This window comes from Solanum verrucosum, unplaced genomic scaffold, assembly GCF_900185275.1.
Source record: "Solanum verrucosum unplaced genomic scaffold, falcon-dt-bn FXZP01000142.1, whole genome shotgun sequence".
NCBI classification, from domain to species: Eukaryota; Viridiplantae; Streptophyta; class Magnoliopsida; order Solanales; family Solanaceae; genus Solanum; species Solanum verrucosum.
The window spans coordinates 1077998-1096379 of record NW_026020259.1 but is presented as its reverse complement, the minus strand read 5'-3'; the positions used below and the strand labels follow the sequence as shown (position 1 = coordinate 1096379).

The window sequence follows — 18382 nt, the reverse complement described above, 5'->3', positions numbered from 1 at the left end:
TCTACATAAACAATATATCGACATGGTATAAAAGTGTATAATAATGAATTTATCTGACATAAAATTGCAATGTTTGTTTAAAATTTGTCCAAATCTCCACCAAACGGCTTCACATTCCGTAGACAACTTCCTTAGAATATCCAACACTTCTACACAACAAACACTATATATATGATTTTTCTTCAAAAGGGATTTAGAGTTCTGAACCTTCTTGTCTCGACCTGGCTCTGTCCTTCACTTCATCAAGTTTGTACATCAATTAATGATGAGTTACCTATTTAATTAATATAATTTCACCATTATAATCTTACAAATCAGTACTTCTAACTACAAGTTGAGCTCTAAACACTAACAAAATATAATGTGACAATTTAAGATATTATTAACTTTAATTTAACAAACCAAACCCTAAGATGCTACTCTATTTCTATATGCCTAGTGGATCGAGGGTTAAGTTTCTAGTTAAGTTAGGACAAAAGTAAATGAAAGCCATTTGAAAAGAAACTCAAAAAAAGTAGGTTTAATTACCCTATGTTTCTAAGAAGATTTGGGATCTTTATACATTATTAATTGGAGTACTATTTTAACCTATTTGGATTTTTTGTTTTCGTATATCCAATTAGATTTTGCTAAAAGAAAATTTTCTTATATACTTTCTTAGAGTCCGGAGCCTAAAGGGCAAAAAAAATTATCAAAAATTCCAAAAGGGCAAAATCGCTGCGTCTCTGACAAAATGACGAAATAGCAGCGATTTCGTCTAAATTTTTATTTATTTTTTAATTAAAAATCGCTGCAATTTTGTAATTTTTTTTTATTTAAAGATCGCTGCTTTTTCTTTAAAAAAACTAAAACGGCACATCAAAAAAAAAATTAACCAAAAGGGCTTCTGACAAAACAAAAATAAAAATCGCTGCATATTTTCTCAAAAAAAAAAAAACTTTTTTTCTTCAAAATCGCTGCTATAGTTCAATTTTTTTTTAATTTAATATTCTTTTATTATTATTTATGATATATAATTCAATTTTCCTCATGCTTCAACAATTTTATTGAGTATACTGTCGTCTTGTTTATCATTTTTATATTATTAATAAGTAATAATAGCCATGAAAATAATAGCACTCGGCATGAAAAACGCTGCCCCTGCAGCGATGTGTAAGGGAAAAAAAAATTCTGACTTAAAATCGCTGCCACAGCAAAAAAAAAATTTCTTTTACAATGGCAGCGATTTTTAATAATAATAATAAAAACAAAATTTAACAAAATCGCTGCTGTGGCAACGATTTTTAATTAAAAAAAATTTAGACGAAATCGCTGCTATTTCGTCATTTTGTCAGAGGAAAATCGCTGCTGACGCAGCGATTTTGCCCTTTTGGCTAGAATAAAAAGTGATGTGCCCTTTTGGAATTTTTGACAATTTTTTTTGCCATTTAGGCTCCGGACTCTACTTTCTTATTAAAGACTTTAATTTGGATAGTGAAATCATATATAGATTTGTTTTTCTAAGGAGAACCTATAAATATCCTAAATTAATATTAATTTATGATTCAATTACTACAACAACAACAACCATACCCTCAATCCAAAACAAATTGGAATCAGGTATATGAATCCTCCGTGAACCTATCGTACTTATAAATTGCAATTTAGGTGCCTCTAAAGATTGTAGTGAAAGGTAAATCAATACTTTTTCATCCTTAATAGATTAGTAATCTTTTTACACCTCCAATTCGACACATAAGTGAAAACTCTTTTTTCCCTAATATCTAAACATTATTTTGGTGGTAAGTGATCACTAATGGAATGATTTAGGTTAATTAATCTAGAAGATTAAATGATTCCTTTAGCAAGGGTGGCTGCTTGATGAAACCCTAATTTATGGGTATTGATTAGAAGTGGAATTGGACCTACAAAATACAACTTTAATAATTAAGACAATTTGCTTTTTTTTATAACTTTATCTTTAATTAATTGTTGGTTAAAGTCAAAGTTATTCAGTTAAACAGCTCCATCCTTGTTAAAGAAGTGGTATTACCTTGTCACCACTCTCAGTAAAAACAATTAAGTAATTAGCAAATTAGGGTCTTTTAATTTAGTGCTTGAGAGTTGGATAAGACTGCTTCTTTCTTAATTAATGGTTTCGATTTTGAGTCATACTAATAAAAGACACTTCCTCCAAATAAATCCTATGTAACACAAATTTAAATTAGTTAGGCTCTTATGCAAACACCGAACATCAGATAAAAAGTCATCTAAAAAAAAGTGTAGTCACATTTAAAAAAAATAAATTTACCTTTTTCACAATTGAAAAATAGGACCACTAAATAGTTAGATATTAATATTTATACTACTCGATATGAGGCAACAAAAGGACCAAACGAATAATTCCATACAAATAGTACAAAAAGTCCGATCACTTAAGACATTGTTACAATCCAAGTTAATTGTATATAATATATATTAGGTGCGTTGGCATAGCAAGTACATATTTGTCTTTCGAATTATGTCAGTTTCGAAAATGTATTTATAATGTAAAAATGAGTTATATCTTATAAAAAAATTTACTTTCTTCTTCCATTATGTGTATCCCATCTTTAGAAATTTGTCAATCTTGAAACATGTTTCTTCTTTTACCTTGAATATATAAGACAATTTATAACTATTGAGTTCCACATTGGTCGAAGTTAGGGTCGTTGATCTCTTTATATGATATTTGACAGTTCTCCCCTCAAGGTTATGTTAGGTCAATGTTCATTTATTCATCATAGTATTAGATTCAGGCCTAATTCAATTCATTATATATTTTCATTTGATGTTGAAAATCCATCTTATATTATTTACGCTTTAGATGTCCATTCATGCGGAGAGGTGTTCGATCCCACATTAGTGGGCATTTATAAGGTCTTTGATCTTCTTATATGATATTGACAATTCTCTCCTCGTGAGCTAATTTAAAACTATATATCTAAATAAACTCCGCAATGAAATTTTAAAAAAAAAAAACATAGTAGCTAGTATTATTTTTAACTAGTAGTGTATCAATTTGGATGTCTTTTCTAGTGTAATTTATAACACATTGAAATAAGCAACTCAATGGTGGCGTGTTTTTAGCCCTTTTAACTTGACTATTTTACACACACACTACCAAACGTTTGGTGTCTTGCAAAGGGATCTAATAATTAATGAAAAAACAATAACAGTGAAAAGGGAAAATAATAATAATAATAATAATAATAATAACAGCATGGGGACAAACATTATTATGGTAGGATGAAAATAATTAGTGTCTTGGTCTCTTGGAGAAGACAAATGATTCCATTATAGACTTGTCTTCACCATTCATGCACACTGAAAAAGAGGTGCCATTCACTCACCATCTAATCCTATTGTACCATTTTGCACACATGAAGAGCCTAATACAATTTGTGCGTACCTTGACTAATTTCATGAAATATATGTCACTTCTTATTTGACAAAGTTAGAACCACATTGCATGTATCTGGAATTGAACCCCTTTCACTTATTTTAGTTTTTGGGCTGAAAAAATTCATCTATTCAAATGAATCATTTTCTGGTACCCATTCACCTTGCATGTGGTAAGACAACAAAATTCAGTTCATAAATTATAACATTGGTATGCAATAATTATAATCATTGTTATTTATTTAGTGCAATAATACAAACCTCAATGAAAAGTAACTTGTATATTACTAACTATATATTATAATTTATCATCAAACCAAACGAATTGACTAGTAGAAACTAGAAAGTACCACTAGATTTTTATTATTATTATTATTAAGAGACAAGAAAACCTAGAGGTTAAGTAGGCCTCCATAGGATTAGCCTTTTTCATAAGAGTGAAATTTTTCAAAGGTGAAGATTCGATATCGATGTTTTATGTTTTATTCAAATGTCATTTTTCTTTAAAAAATCACTCCAAAGAGATTTGGTGTTTGGCTCCATTTAGGCAAATTCACCTTGTCTGACTCACCCTGCGATGTCAAAATTTAAAGTTTATAAATTTAAGATTCTAATTTATTTAAATTATAGAGTTTTAAATTAATACTCTTATATAATATTTTCTTCCAATTTCGATTTGAGCCGATAAAAAAAAATCACTCATTTCGATAAGATAATATATTTTTAATTGCCTCCTTTATAAATATAAGGTCTCATTAATATTATAAATTAATACTTCTTTAAAAGTACAAATATATCTAAGACAAGTTAGTTAAGTGTGAGTTTATTGTGTTTTGTTTTTTGTTAAAATTTAAATTTTGTTGAAACTTGTCTCTAAGTTTTCTTATTGCATCCAAAAGTTCCAATGTTGTCTTTTCGAACTGTATCATAAAATTGTGATGAATTCTAGATGCGATCATACTTTCTTATGTGTAACTGGTTTCAAAGGTATTATTGTATTACCTTCAACTTCATCATCAACATTGTTTTTTCCTATGATATCCACAATTTCTTCTAAGCTAAGAACCTTTGAACATTTATCATTTTCACTCAAGTAATCCAATCGTTTTTATGTCTATTTTATTACGGTAATCGAGATCATTAATCTGACCTCAAGTTCATGAATGATGTGTTCACAAGTGGATTTATTCAAATTCTCTGAGATTCATCACGAATGAATTTTGCAGTGTCAAAAATGTTGTCTCTTGCTGAACATTTATTGTCCAAGTCGGGATCGCAAAATTGATAGCATCCAAATTAAAACATTATCATTGTACTTTATGCATAACAAATTTATTTTTTATGTGATTTCCATAAATATGATACATAAATTATTAAGATACAATAATTTTGATATAATCAAAATTAACCTTCATTGAATCTCAAAACACTCTTTAAATTAATAAACACTAATTTATCAATTAAATAATACATTTACAAAATAATAATATTTTATAATTTCATCTATATTAATTGAGTAAGATTTTACTGTATATTCAACAGATTTTTTAAGACAAATATAAAATTTTGGTCAACTGAATCAGTAATTTGTATACTAGCTCCACCCTGCCCACCCCATACTGCTCCATCTTTCTCACAATTCCTCTCACATGCACCTATCAATTCCAAAAATGTAACATCATGTCCACTAAAGGGGAAAAAAATGATATAAAAATATTTTTTTATCACAATAAGAATGATACAATAAATGTACAAGGTTCGACGTATTTTAATATTTGATACAATTATTAACTATATAATTTCTTAAGATAATATTTATTAATTATATACTTGAAATCAGGGGTGAATGTATTTTAAGAGAAGCAATGATGTAATGGGAACACTGATTCATTCTTAATCAGAGATTTTGAATTCAAACCCTAAATATAAAAAAAATTGTTGGATGCGCGCACTTTCGAATGGACCCTGCAGTGCGTGATCTAGATTGAGTCAGTACTCCATTATGGACTCTGAACATCAAATGAAAAACTAAAAAATAGACATTTAGTTGATTTGGTCTTTTTTTCACTTTTTTATATAAGGATACCACTGATAAAAAAAAATCATGTGTATGTAATTAAAAATACCCATAAACATATTATAATGCTATAAAAATCCAATAAAATGCACGAATGTAGAGAAAAATAATGAGAGAAAGAGTAGTTAATATTGTCGTTTAGTGGTCAAATTGACTAAATATAATAAGTCATCAAAATTGTTTGAAGTTTAGACTAATTAAACATATCGTCAATCTAATTATATTGAACTTATACTCATTTTGTACTACAAAATGTATATTATTAAGTAGGACAAGAAGAATAAAAAGAAATTGACTTTTATTTATAGGTTTTCTTTTTCAAAAGCACTACGAGAAGAAGAGTTGTAATTAATTAATGATAATTATATTAAAGTTGATAGCTTTAGAATATTCAAAAAACCTAAATATATGGTCCTTTTGAAACATTAATTTGTCCTTCAAAATTTTGACATTTTTGTTCGAATATATATAAGCCGGACGTATATATTATATATATTTTATTAGTATATTTTCAACATATATTATGTCTACTTTGCTCCTTCCAAATCAATAATTGGTTTAATTGATGTTTATAAAATTGGTATAGAAAGTACTTTTACAATTTCTTGTGTTCTAGATTATTCCAATTTACTTTTAAGCTAAGAATTTTTATTTTTATTTTTGGAGAGTGTGGTATGAGAAAAGTTAAGAAATTAGTATAAAGTCTTACTTCTTTCTTTCTTTTTTCTCTTTATTTTATTTTGTTACAATATAGAGAAAAAACTCAAATATACCATTAAATTTTGAGAAAAGACTTATTTAATATCATTCGTAAAAAGTTTGGCTCATTTATATCATTTCCATTTGAGAAAAGGCTCATCCATGTCAACCATCATTTGATAACTAGAAACAATTCCGATTTTGCAAAATCATTTTTTGCACGTGGTCAATTATGATTTGGGCACGTCATTAGTTAAATCATTTTTAAAAGAAAAAAGACTCAAATATGTCATCGGACTTTGAGAAAAGGCTCATTTTTGTCTTCCGTTTAAAATTTGGTCTATTATCTATGCCATTTTTGTTAACAAAGATGACATGAACGAACTTTTTCTCAAACGAAAATGACATAGATGAGCCAAACTTTTAAAAAATGACATAAATAAGTTTTTTTCTTAGAATTTGATATATGATTCTACTTATAACATTCAACTTTCTGGTTTCACCAACTATTTCTAAACAATTCAAATAACCCTTAAATTTTTTAATTATTATTCATGTAAGTTTATGAAGTCTTGAACTACCAACTTTGCTTATTGAGGATTGAGGGCCATATGTTACTTGATCGTAAAAAAGAAAAAAGAAAAATGAAAAAAGAAAAAAGAAAGAATTGCATTCCTTTATAAATAATAGTTCAAAGCTAGATCACACAACAAAAATAGAATAAAATAAAATAAAAAAGGATTTTCATTTTTTTAAAGCTCAAAGACTCTAAATATTTACATAAGATTACTAGGGATGACAATGGGGCGGTGGTGGGTGGGGGCGAAGCGGGTTGAGTTTAACCCGTAAAAATTTTAATCCGCTCCGTATGCATAACAATTTTTTTCATTTTTAACCTGTCCCACATAGATCCGCCACGCATGTACCTGCCTCACATATAATGTTTTTAATAATTTCTTTTTCTAGTTAAGTTTGTTACTAAAAATAAAATTATAAAAATAATTTCATTTTTTTATTAAGTTGTATTAATTTAATAGAAAATGGCTTACAAAATTATTTTTTAGAAGTCAATTAGGAAACATGTAAGAAAATTGTATTTATTTTTATTAAACCATTTTCATTTACTATCTTGAATACACTATAACAAAATCAACTTTTAGCAGCAATAAATAGACATATTAAAAAAGAGTGCTAAAGTCTTTACCGGAATTAGCCAAGTGTCATTAGATCATCCAATGTCACTAAAGGCTTTATGGACATATACAAAGAGTGCTAACTGCCGCTAAAAATACATATTTAGTGGCATTTGAGCTATTGCCGTTAATTAATTGCCAATAAAGGTCATTTTTGATGTAGTGATATTTTAGTAGTTGTAAAGAAATTATTTTAATAAATAATGTCTATCACTCTTATCACGTGTCAAAAGTTAAAATTAAATTTGAACCCACATAAAATCGCATATATACCCACCTTGTCCCACATTAATTTTTTTTTTTAAAACCCACTTCAATTCGCCCTGCATCCCTCCCGCTCCGCACAACTTTAAATCCGCCCCGCATAGCCTTAAATTCACCATGCCCCGCATAGCCTTAAACCCACCCCGCCCGCATCGTGTCTTGATAGTGACAATATATATTAATTAGTTGGAACTTTATTGGAAAAATACGAACAAAATCATTTTAGTATAACATTAATTATTACTCGATATCAACCTAAAGTAATCCAAAGCTTGATTACATAGTAATATTTTTAAGCGTTATCAACATTATTTATGAAGGACTTCTATTTTTTTTAAAAGCTCAAAGAGTTTAAACATTTATATAAAATTACTTTGGATTAACTAGTGATCAGATAGAAACATTTATTATTGAATCGCTTTCTGATAATGAATCGTCCAAGAAATGACAATATTATTAATTGAAATGTTATTGAGAGAATCGGACAAATCCATTTTAGTAGGATAATGATTACTCGATACCTAAAGTAGTTTAAAACTCGATTACGTACATATAATCATTACTAAAATAATTTATTAAGGTCTTTCATATTTGAAAATCTCGAAGACTTTAAAACATAAAGTTACTTTAGATTAAGTAGTGACCAGAGAAATATATTTATTATTGATTCACCAGTTTATAATGAAGTCGTCTGATAAATGACATTTAGTTGAAATTTTATAGAAAAAATCGGTAAAATCATTTTAGTAGGATAATAATTACTCGACACTCAAAGTAGTTCAAAACTTGATTACATAGTAAAAGTTTTAAGCATTATTAAAATCATTCATCGAAGACTTTCATTTTTTGAAAAACTCGAATACTTTAAACATTTTAATAGGATTACTTTAGATTAATTGGTGATCAAATGAATATATTTATTATTGATTCACATCCTTATAATATAAGGAAGACGTCTGAAAAATGACAATATTAATTAAAATTTTATTGAGAAAATCGAACAAAATCATTTTAGTACGATAACAATTACTCGATACCTAAAGTAGTAAAAAATACGTAGCAACAATTTTAAGCTTTAAAAATATTATCTATTAAGGACTTTTATTTTAAAAAAAATTGGAAGACTTTAAACATTTACCTAAGATTACTTTAGATTAACAAGTTATCATATAGATATATTTATTAGTAAATCATGTTCTAATAATAAAGTCATCGAAAATGACAATGTTAGGTAGTAATGTTATTGAGAGAATTGAACAAACCCATTTTAGTAGGACAATAATTATTCGATACCTAAAGTAGTTCAAAATGTGATTACGTAGCAAAAATTATGAGCATTATTAAAATTATTTGTCAAGGATTTCTATAAATCCTCGAAGACTTTAAGCATTTACATATGTTTACTTTAGATTAACTAGTGATTCGATAAATACAATTATTATAGATTTACGTCCTGGAATGAAGTCGTTCAAAAATGACAATATTAGTTGAAATTTTATATAAAGAATTGAAAAATAATAATTTTAGAAGGGTAATAATTACTCGATGTTATTAAAATAGTTCAAAACTTACTACACAATAACATTTTAAAGCGTTATCTTAACTATTTAACATTGACTTTCATTTTTCCGAAAAGCTCGAAAACTTTAAACATTTTTTATAAGATTACTTTAGATTAATTAGTGATTAGATAAATACATATATTATTGATTCGCGTTCTTATAATGAAGTTGTCTGTAGAATGACAATAGTAGTTGAAATTTTATTGAGAGAATCGGACAAAATATTTTAGTGGGACAATAATGGCTTGATACCTAAAAAATTCAAAGCTCGATTACGTACATAGCAAAAAATTGAAGCATTACTAAAATTACTTATGAAGGACTTCCACTTATTAAAACCTCGAAGACTTTAAATTTTTGTATAAGATTACTTTAGATAAATTAGTGATCGGCTAAACACACTTATTATTGGTTCACATTCTGATAATGAAGTCGGCTGAAAAACGACAATATCAGTTGAAATTTTACGATAAAAATTAAAAAGACAAAACCATTTTAGTAAAATGATAATTGCTCGATACTTAAAGTAGTTTAAAGCTCGATTACATAGTAAAAAATTTAAGCGTTATCAAAACATTTATCAAGTACTTTCATTTTTTTTTGAAAAGCTCAATGACTTAGAATATTTACATAGAATTTATTTAGATTAATTAAATCACACTCATAATTAAGTCGTCCAAAAACTGACAACATTAGTTGAAATTCTATGAACAAAACCATTTCAGTAGAATAATAATTATTTGATACTCAAGGTGATTCAAAACTCATTTATCATAGTAAAATATTAAGCGTCACTAAAATTAGTTATTTACTATTCCCTCCAGCCTTTTTTATATATCATCTTTTTACTTTGCACTTCCATTAAGAAATGATGTAACTTTACCCTTTTACCCTTATTTTCTTTTTTTTGGAACTCAAATTTTCAATCAATGAATATGAATTAATTTATTTTGATTAATTAATTTAACCAATGAACATGAATAATTTACTCAGCTTTTCTAAGCTGGTCAAATGTATATTTTCAAGGCTAATAACTTACAAGGATAAAATGGAACAATATGATAATTTATGCATTGATTTTATGAAATGACAAGTATTCCCTCTGTCTCTAATTACTTGTCCACTTTTGAATTGTCACACCTATTAAGAAAACAATAATTGATATAGTGAGTTTACCATTTTACCCTTATTAATTATGAAGTGGATGAATTAAAAACTACTTATACCATTTTCAAAGTAATTAATTGAGGGTACAATGAGTAATTTTTTTTTTATCCTTTCTTGATTTGTCAAAATGGACAAGTAATTAGGGACAACTAAAAAAGGAAATGTGGACAAGTAATTAGGGACAAAGAGAGTATTATAAACCAACTATTTATAGAAATTGATGACATATAAAAAGGGACGGAGGGAGTAAGGACTTTCATTTTTTGAAAAGCTCGAAAACTTTTAAACATTAACATTTGAATTATTATTAAGAAGTTATGTAATTATTATTGCATTTAATTGGTCAAAACTGAAATTTGAAAACTTTAAACATTAAGATTTGAATTATCATTAAGAAGTTAGTATGTTATTATTATTGCATTTAATAGGTCAAAACTAAAAATTAAATACTTGTATCCTCTTTGATATATTTGAAATTTGAAATTGACAAATACTGCAAAGGAACCAGAACAGGAATGTTCCTTGTTCCTTTAAGGCACAGTAGTATTGTCTCCCAAAGTTACTTATAAGAAGAACTTGACTTTAAAGGGAAAATAAATTGGCATTTCTTAAATATAAATATAAATAAATTATTTAAAATAAATGCATGGATGAACTTCTAATAATTATTAAATAAACAACTGTTTAATTAAGTGCATAATTAAATAATGAAATTTAATCTACTTGTATAGTTATTGTGTATGGTGCTTTATCATGTTTTTTTTTTTTACAATAAATCATTGGATTTTATATATATATATTTAAATACTTTCATCGAGCTGATAGTCTATCAAAGGTAACCTCACTATCATCAGACGGGTTAATGTCTACGTACATCTATCCTCGCAAAAAGAATACTTTCTAAAATTATTTTTTAAATATGTTATTATTATTATTATCTAATTTCTTTATAGAAAATGAAAAACAAGTTCATTATAAGAAGAACTTGACATTAAGGAAAAATAAATTGGAATTTGTTGCATATATATCAATAAATTAGACAACTATTTAATTAAGTACATAATCGAACAATGAGATTAGGTCTTTCTATATAGTAATTGTGCAATGATGTTTTGTCATACTTTTTATAATATTTATTACGAGTTACTTTTTTTCAAAATATTTTTATCAAATTAATAATCTATCAAAAATAATTTCACAATCTCCGTAATAAAATTAACACCTACGCACATCTATCCTCCATGCAACCTACTTTTAAGAATCATACCAAACATATTATTATTATTATTATTATTATCAAAACACTTCATATATTGAAAAATAACACACCCTTTCAAATAATACGTTATAAACAAGTTGATAAAAATGAAACACGTGACAAGTAATTTTCTGAAATAAATACTGCCCTTCAAGTCATGGCAATAGTACCAGTCAAGTACCCCAATGAAATGCGATACTCATTATACAGATTATACTGTTTCTTTCTTAATTAGAAATTTCAAATTCACATATCGATATGGAAAAAAATTCCCCATAGAAAATACTTTTTTTAAATGAGATCCTATGCGGTGCGAATAAAAAAAATAAAAATAGTACCACCAGTCAAGTGACGTGGCGTCAAAACTTAGCACGTAGGTCCCACTAACCCCCTACCCCGTACCCCCACTACACACACTTTCTCTACTACTTACAGCCGCAGAGAACAGTGGGCCCGCTTCTAAATTCCCTCACTCTATAACCTTTTTTGTCCTTATTTTTTCCCTCATTTCAAATCTCTCTCTCTTTTTTCCAATTCAAAAATCTCTCTCTCTGAACCCAAAAGAAAAAACTCATTAATGGTGACCACCTCTCTCTCTCTATCTCTGTCACTGTTTCTCTCTCTATAATGTGATCCATTGATCAGGTTTTCTCTATCTCTCTTTTTCGAAAATGATGGAGCTTTGAAGAACATTCTCAGCTAGGGTTCTTTTACTGTTTTTTTTTTTGAGTTTTTGAGATGGAGCTGGTGATTAGTTTCGAGGTGGTTTATTGTTGCTTTTTTCCGAGATTTACGATCTGATAAGGCTTTTTTTTTTCCTTCTTCCCTCTCTCCTCTTTTTCAAAATCCTTTATACTTTTTTTTTTTTTTTTTTGCTTTTTGCTTTTTGTTGTGTTGTTGTCGTCTGTGGAGGTGGAGTTTGAAAAAAAAACAATGGAGAAAAGTCGTCACAGGAAGTCTAGGAGTGCTTCCGGAATTATGGAAGGTGATTTCTCTCTCTTTCTCATTTCCTTGTTATTTACTCTATTTTGGTTGTTCGATGAGATTTTGTGAAGCAATGAAGATTTGAATGCTCACTGTTTGTTAGAATTACGAGTACTGGTTGATTTGATGAACTGAGTTTTTTTTGAATGAATGAACGAAAACGAAAGTAAATTATGTTTATTTAAGTTTCACATTTTGATAAAAAAAATTTGTGATGATAATAATTTATTAGTACTACTTTTTGCCTGACTAAGATCTTCTTTGTCTTATATAATCTCATTTTTTAGTTTTACATTTGGTAAACAAAAGCGATTTTCTGGAAGTAATTGACTCTTTCATTTTTTTAATTTCTCTTTCAAATTTTTGAGTTGGTATTCCTTTTTTAAATTCAAAATTTTCTATTTTTTCAAAGATGAAATGTTACATTTAAAGTTTTTTTCCTTCTATTTTCATTGTTGTTGTTTTCTGGATAATTGCTTATATTATTTCTGTATTTAACTATATTTGGCTTCCCAAATTAATCTCTTTGGTTCTTACTTTTGTTAAAGCTAAGCTGCATTGGCATGAATGATTACACTCTTTATGTAGTGGCAACACCATCATTTTGTTTTTGTTTTCTTATCATTATGATATATGCCATGGGTTGATTCACTTAAAGGTGTTTTGTTTAACCCAATTGTACTTCACTTTCTCTCAATCCTTTAATCTGACTTGTATTTACCCCTTTTTGATTGATGATATGAAAAGTGAGTACTGACATTGTTAATTGATTCCCTGTCCAGGAAGCAAACTAGGTCAGAAACAAGTAGCTACACCAAAAGTGACTCTCAATTCTCGTTCCTACTGTGATGAAACTACTAGGGGAGATATGGTATCAGCATTTTCAATCATTTTAGCGTTAATTATTCATCGTAGAAATAATCGTTGTAGCTGACATTAATTAAATATTTTTCTATCTGTAGATTATGCATGATTTAGGGAAGATCTCTTCCAAACGAGTTACTGGAACACCAATTAAGAACTTGCTTGCAGAAGAAATGGCGAAAGAAGGCGAATCAAAGAAAAGGCCGACCAGCATTGTTGCCAGATTGATGGGTCTTGAAGGGATGCCATCTCCGCAGCATATTGGTAGACAACAGAGAAGGTTTTCAGACAGCTGCCAACATAGAAATGAACAGATAGATTCAAGAAGGAGGAAGCAACTATTCGATGAACAATCAAGTAAAAGAAGCTCCATGGAGCACCAAGAATTCAAGGATGTGTATGAGGATTTGGAAGCATCACATGTTGGCAACCGTCGCCATTCATCAAGATGGAATGAAACCGGAAGATTTGCGACTCCTGATATGGCACTTATACAGCAGAAGTTTATGGATGCTAAACGTCTTTCAACTGATGAAAGGTTTCAGAACTCAAAAGAATTTAATGACACTCTTGAGGCGCTTGATTCAAATAAGGAATTATTGTTGAAGTATCTTCAGGAACCAGATTCCTTGTTTGTGAAGCACTTGCAGGATCTGCAAGTTGAGAGTGCTAGTTCTACGTGCAGTCGCATAGCAGTTTTGAAGCCATCAAATTCTGTGAAATATGAAGGCAGTGCCAAATCCTCCAAATCTGTTAGAGGCGGTTCATGTAAACAAAGCATCAGCTTGCAGAAAGAGCGCCTTGATGGTCTCTTACTCCAGTCACAGCATCGCCATAGTGGACATAATTCCCAAAAGTCCTCACCGGTTCTTTCTGAAGGGAAGGAGGAAAACATTCTACCAACAAGAATTGTTGTTCTAAAGCCAAACCTTGGGATAACACAAAGTAATATTGCTTCTGTTCCACATCACCCTGACGTGAGGAAGCATGCACAATATCATCGTGCTTCACCTGGGGGAGCAGGAGAAGAGGAAGAGAAAAATTCATCCAAGAATATGGGGATCTCAAGGCCCAAGTCAAATGAGGCAAGAGATATTGCAAAGGAAATTACGAGGCGGATGCGAGACTCTTTTGGGCCTTTTGATGGCAGGGATGCATATTTTAGAGGTTCTGGTGTTAAAGGATATGCTGGAGATGAAAGTTCTTGTGATGTTTATGAAAGTGATTCGACCGGTGACTCAGACATTACAACTTTGTCTTGTAGGAAGTCATCTGGTAGGGGTAATCTGAAAAAATCTTCATCCCTAGGTTCTGAATCATCAGTGGGTAGGGAGGCAAAGAAGAGGCTGTCTGAGAGGTGGAAGATGACTCAATATTATCAAGACATAGAAATGGCTGGTAAGAGTAGTACACTTGGTGAAATGCTTTCGTTACCTGATGGGCGAATGAAACATGATTATTGTGATACCATGGTGCTTGTTGAAGAAGCGACTAACGAACCTGGTGGCAGGAAAGGAACTACTGAATGGGATTTTCCCTTGGGTATTAGTAGCAGGGATGGTTGGAAGGATGTATATATTAATGATTCATCAGGATACAGATCAACTTCTCCACCTTTTTGCAGCAAAAAGCATAGAACCAGAGCACGTCGGGAAGTTTTTTCTAATAAGCAATGCTCAATTTCCAAAGAGCCTGTAAATCGGGAACAGTCCGTAAATCATCACAGAAGTAGGTCATTGGATGGTATGGTGAATTCGAGAGATGAATTCTTATCCAAAGACTCTAGATCCAGCAAAAAGAAACTGCATTCCTATCGACTTGGTAGCGACTCCTTGTCAAAAGGCAAGCTACGCCAGAGAATCGATATGAACCTAAAAGAGGACCTATCTGAGAAGCGGTCTTTAGCTTCTCAAGTGGCTTCTGCAGATGGCTTGAGTTATACTAATGCTTCAGATGATGCTGAAACCGAGAGTATTACCTTATCTTCAGAATATTCTGTTGAGATGCATCGGAAGCTACCTGCGGAATGTGGCAGTGCTTCTCCTATTAACCAAGAGGTCTCAATTCTACAGGTCCGTTAGTTCTCTAATAGATGTTTTGCATTTTGTGTAATTTCTCACGTATATCCATTTGAGCGTAGTCGGCATATCTCTTTTGTTCTTTCTCACTTGCTGTAAACCTGTTGGATTGCCTTGTTTGTCTTGACTCTGACATGGTAACTGATGTGCTTTTGGTTTGGCTATAAGTTTGCATAGTAGTGTTTTAGAATCCTCATAGAAATGCTGCAGCGATTGTTGGTGAAGTTTCCTCATTTGACATCCATCCCTCTGACATTAATGCTTTCAGAAAATGGCCACAATGATTACTTGGTTAAGTAGCATGACCAACACTAAATGCGTCTTCCCTATTCAGTAATATTGAGACAGAAAATTTATAGGTTCTGGCTGGAGAATTTCATAATTGGTTGATGTGCTTTTCGAGAACTTCAAGTTGACCAATCTGATAGTATTAAGCGATGACTCTATATAGTTTATTTTTGTTTCATTTGTTCTAGAAGGAATTGATACACCGGCCTTCCACTTTAGTCTGTGAGATGTTCTGTTTTTCATGTTTAACATTGTGAGAGGATGGTAGTTAGATGACTTTCTTTGCATCAGCTTTCATGTGTAAAGCATTTGCATTCTTTGTACTTTCTGTAAACTGCATGTTAGCTGCCTCTTTTCCTTTGCCCATTGCATAATACTAACTCATCAAGAAGTAACTAACTATATATAGTATATACTGTGGTTACCATCTTGCCTATTAACTTTGTGCAAAACCTTTTCTGCTTGGATCAATTTGAAAAGCTTATCTTGCTGGTATGATATGTAAAATGTACCAAATGCACATGGAATTAAATGTCACGCACTGCATATGCTCATTGTGCTGAATGTGTACGTGCAGTAATGGCACCCAAAACACCTTTTTGGGGTAAAAGTTGCCTACTGGTACGTTCTATGGACGTAGATGGTTGGTTTATCCTTGGAGTAAAAGGATGTCTCTGCTTTTTGTTTCTATGGTGTTTACAATGAGATGGACAGTTTCATTAGTTGCTTCAGAGAGCAGTAAGCTTGCACCAAAAGGGGTTGGTAGACTGCAGGGTTTGATAATTAGGTCTTTAAAAATACCAAGGATTTATTAGTTATATGTTTACGATACATTTATTCTTAAGTTTTCAAGAGTTTCAAGTCATATTTATCTTAATGTGGAGCTTTCTGTTATGTAGGAAGCACTTCCAGAACCATCACCACCATCATCTGCAGCTGCTTCTGTTGTTTTGGAGTATCCTGCACCTGAACCTGAATCATCAGTAAGCTCCAAGGAGGCTGATCATCGTAGTCCACTTTCTGTTTTGGAGCATCCTGCACCTGAACCTGAATCATCAGTAAGCTCCAAGGAGGCTGATCATCCTAGTCCACCTTCTGTTTTGGAGGTTCCTTTTACAGAAGATGTGTCTTCCGGTTCAGAATGCTTTGAGAGAGTCAGTGCTGAACTTAATGGTAAGTGTGATTTCTTGACCATGTTAAACAATTATTTGCAACATATTACTTCTCATCTCCTCTGCAATCGAAGTGCTTTGCTTGATGACAACTCTAGTATTTGCGCCCTTATTTACGTTCTCATCATTATTGGAGTATTATTGCGTGTTGTTGTTAGTATTATTAGGTTTTAGTACATTATCTTTGTCGAATTGTTTATTTACATACTTGTATTCTCACCAGGGCTTCGCATGCAACTAAAGCTCCTCAAGATGGAATCAGAGCCTTATGCTGATGTAATACTAAGTGATGACGAGGTTGAGTCCTTTGAAGACAATTGTAGTTTAAGGTCCCAAAGCTGGCAATCTTCTTACATAATGGATGTGCTAACCGACTCTGGGTTGAAAGCATCCGACCCTGATACATTCGTAACATCTTTCCACACTTTGGAGTGTCCTTTGAGTCCATGGATTTTCGACAATCTTGAGAAGAAGTACACTGATGAAATAACTGGACCGAGATACGAAAGGAGGCTACTGTTTGACCGTATAAACCTGGGTCTACTGGAGATTGTTAGGAAGTATGTGGATCCCTGCCCTTGGGTGAAGCCAATAGAGGGTATTAACTGGAGATGGGAAACTTATGGGATGAAAAACACTCTGCATCAACTGCTGAGAAGCCACGAAGATCCTGCAAACGCAGACACACCTGGTAACGTTGTGGAAGAGATGCGTTGGCTAGCACTCAAGGATGACATGGATGTGACAGTTAAGGACATTGAGGAATTGTTGATAGAGGACCTCATAGAAGAAGTTGTAGGTGCAATCTAGGTGGTAGTTTCATACTCGATGATAACGAAAGATGGAAGGTTTTAGGAGATATAACTAATAAAAATACAAATGCTGCATTACCTAGTAATAACTATAGTTTAGCTTGATGACATTAAAATGCCAGTATCTGGCAATCGCATTATATGAAATATTTCTGCAAGTAGAGCAAAGTGCATAAGCTTGTTGAAGTTCAATTTGAATCTGTTTTTTCCTTTATGTTTTCTAGTCTCTATGGTTGTGAAGTGAGTCAGAGCGGCTATGAATCCAGTCGTGCAAAAAGTGCTAACGTATCTTGTTTTTTCCTGCATTGGCAACCTCGAGAGCAGAGGGCTTATGGAGGAGGTGGTCACTTGGTTAACGTGAACCCATGCTTCCCTTCCGAAATCATATATAGTAGTGTTATATTTTTTAATTTTTTTTTGGTAAATATAAATGTATGAACCCATACTTCATATAATGTGATGATGAGTGGGTGCAACTCTCACTAAGGTTAAACATTTGATTTTTTTTATTTATCTTGTTTTATTTTTCTTTTTGAAAATTTGG

The 18382-nt window shown here is 30.9% G+C and overlaps 2 protein-coding genes across 2 annotated transcripts in view; one reads left to right on the top strand and one right to left on the bottom strand.

Moving 5' to 3' along the window:
- LOC125833413 (60S ribosomal protein L23a) overlaps window positions 1–18382 on the bottom strand; it is a 106557-nt gene that overhangs the window by 65267 nt on the left and 22908 nt on the right. The window lies entirely within an intron of this gene.
- On the top strand, window positions 12503–18030 carry LOC125833390 (uncharacterized). The gene is made up of 5 exons (XM_049512529.1): window positions 12503–12625; window positions 13407–13495; window positions 13587–15560; window positions 16754–17027; window positions 17250–18030. Exons 1-5 carry the CDS (start codon window positions 12574–12576, stop codon window positions 17834–17836), a joined length of 2976 nt encoding a protein of 991 aa, XP_049368486.1. The 5' UTR covers window positions 12503–12573; the 3' UTR covers window positions 17837–18030.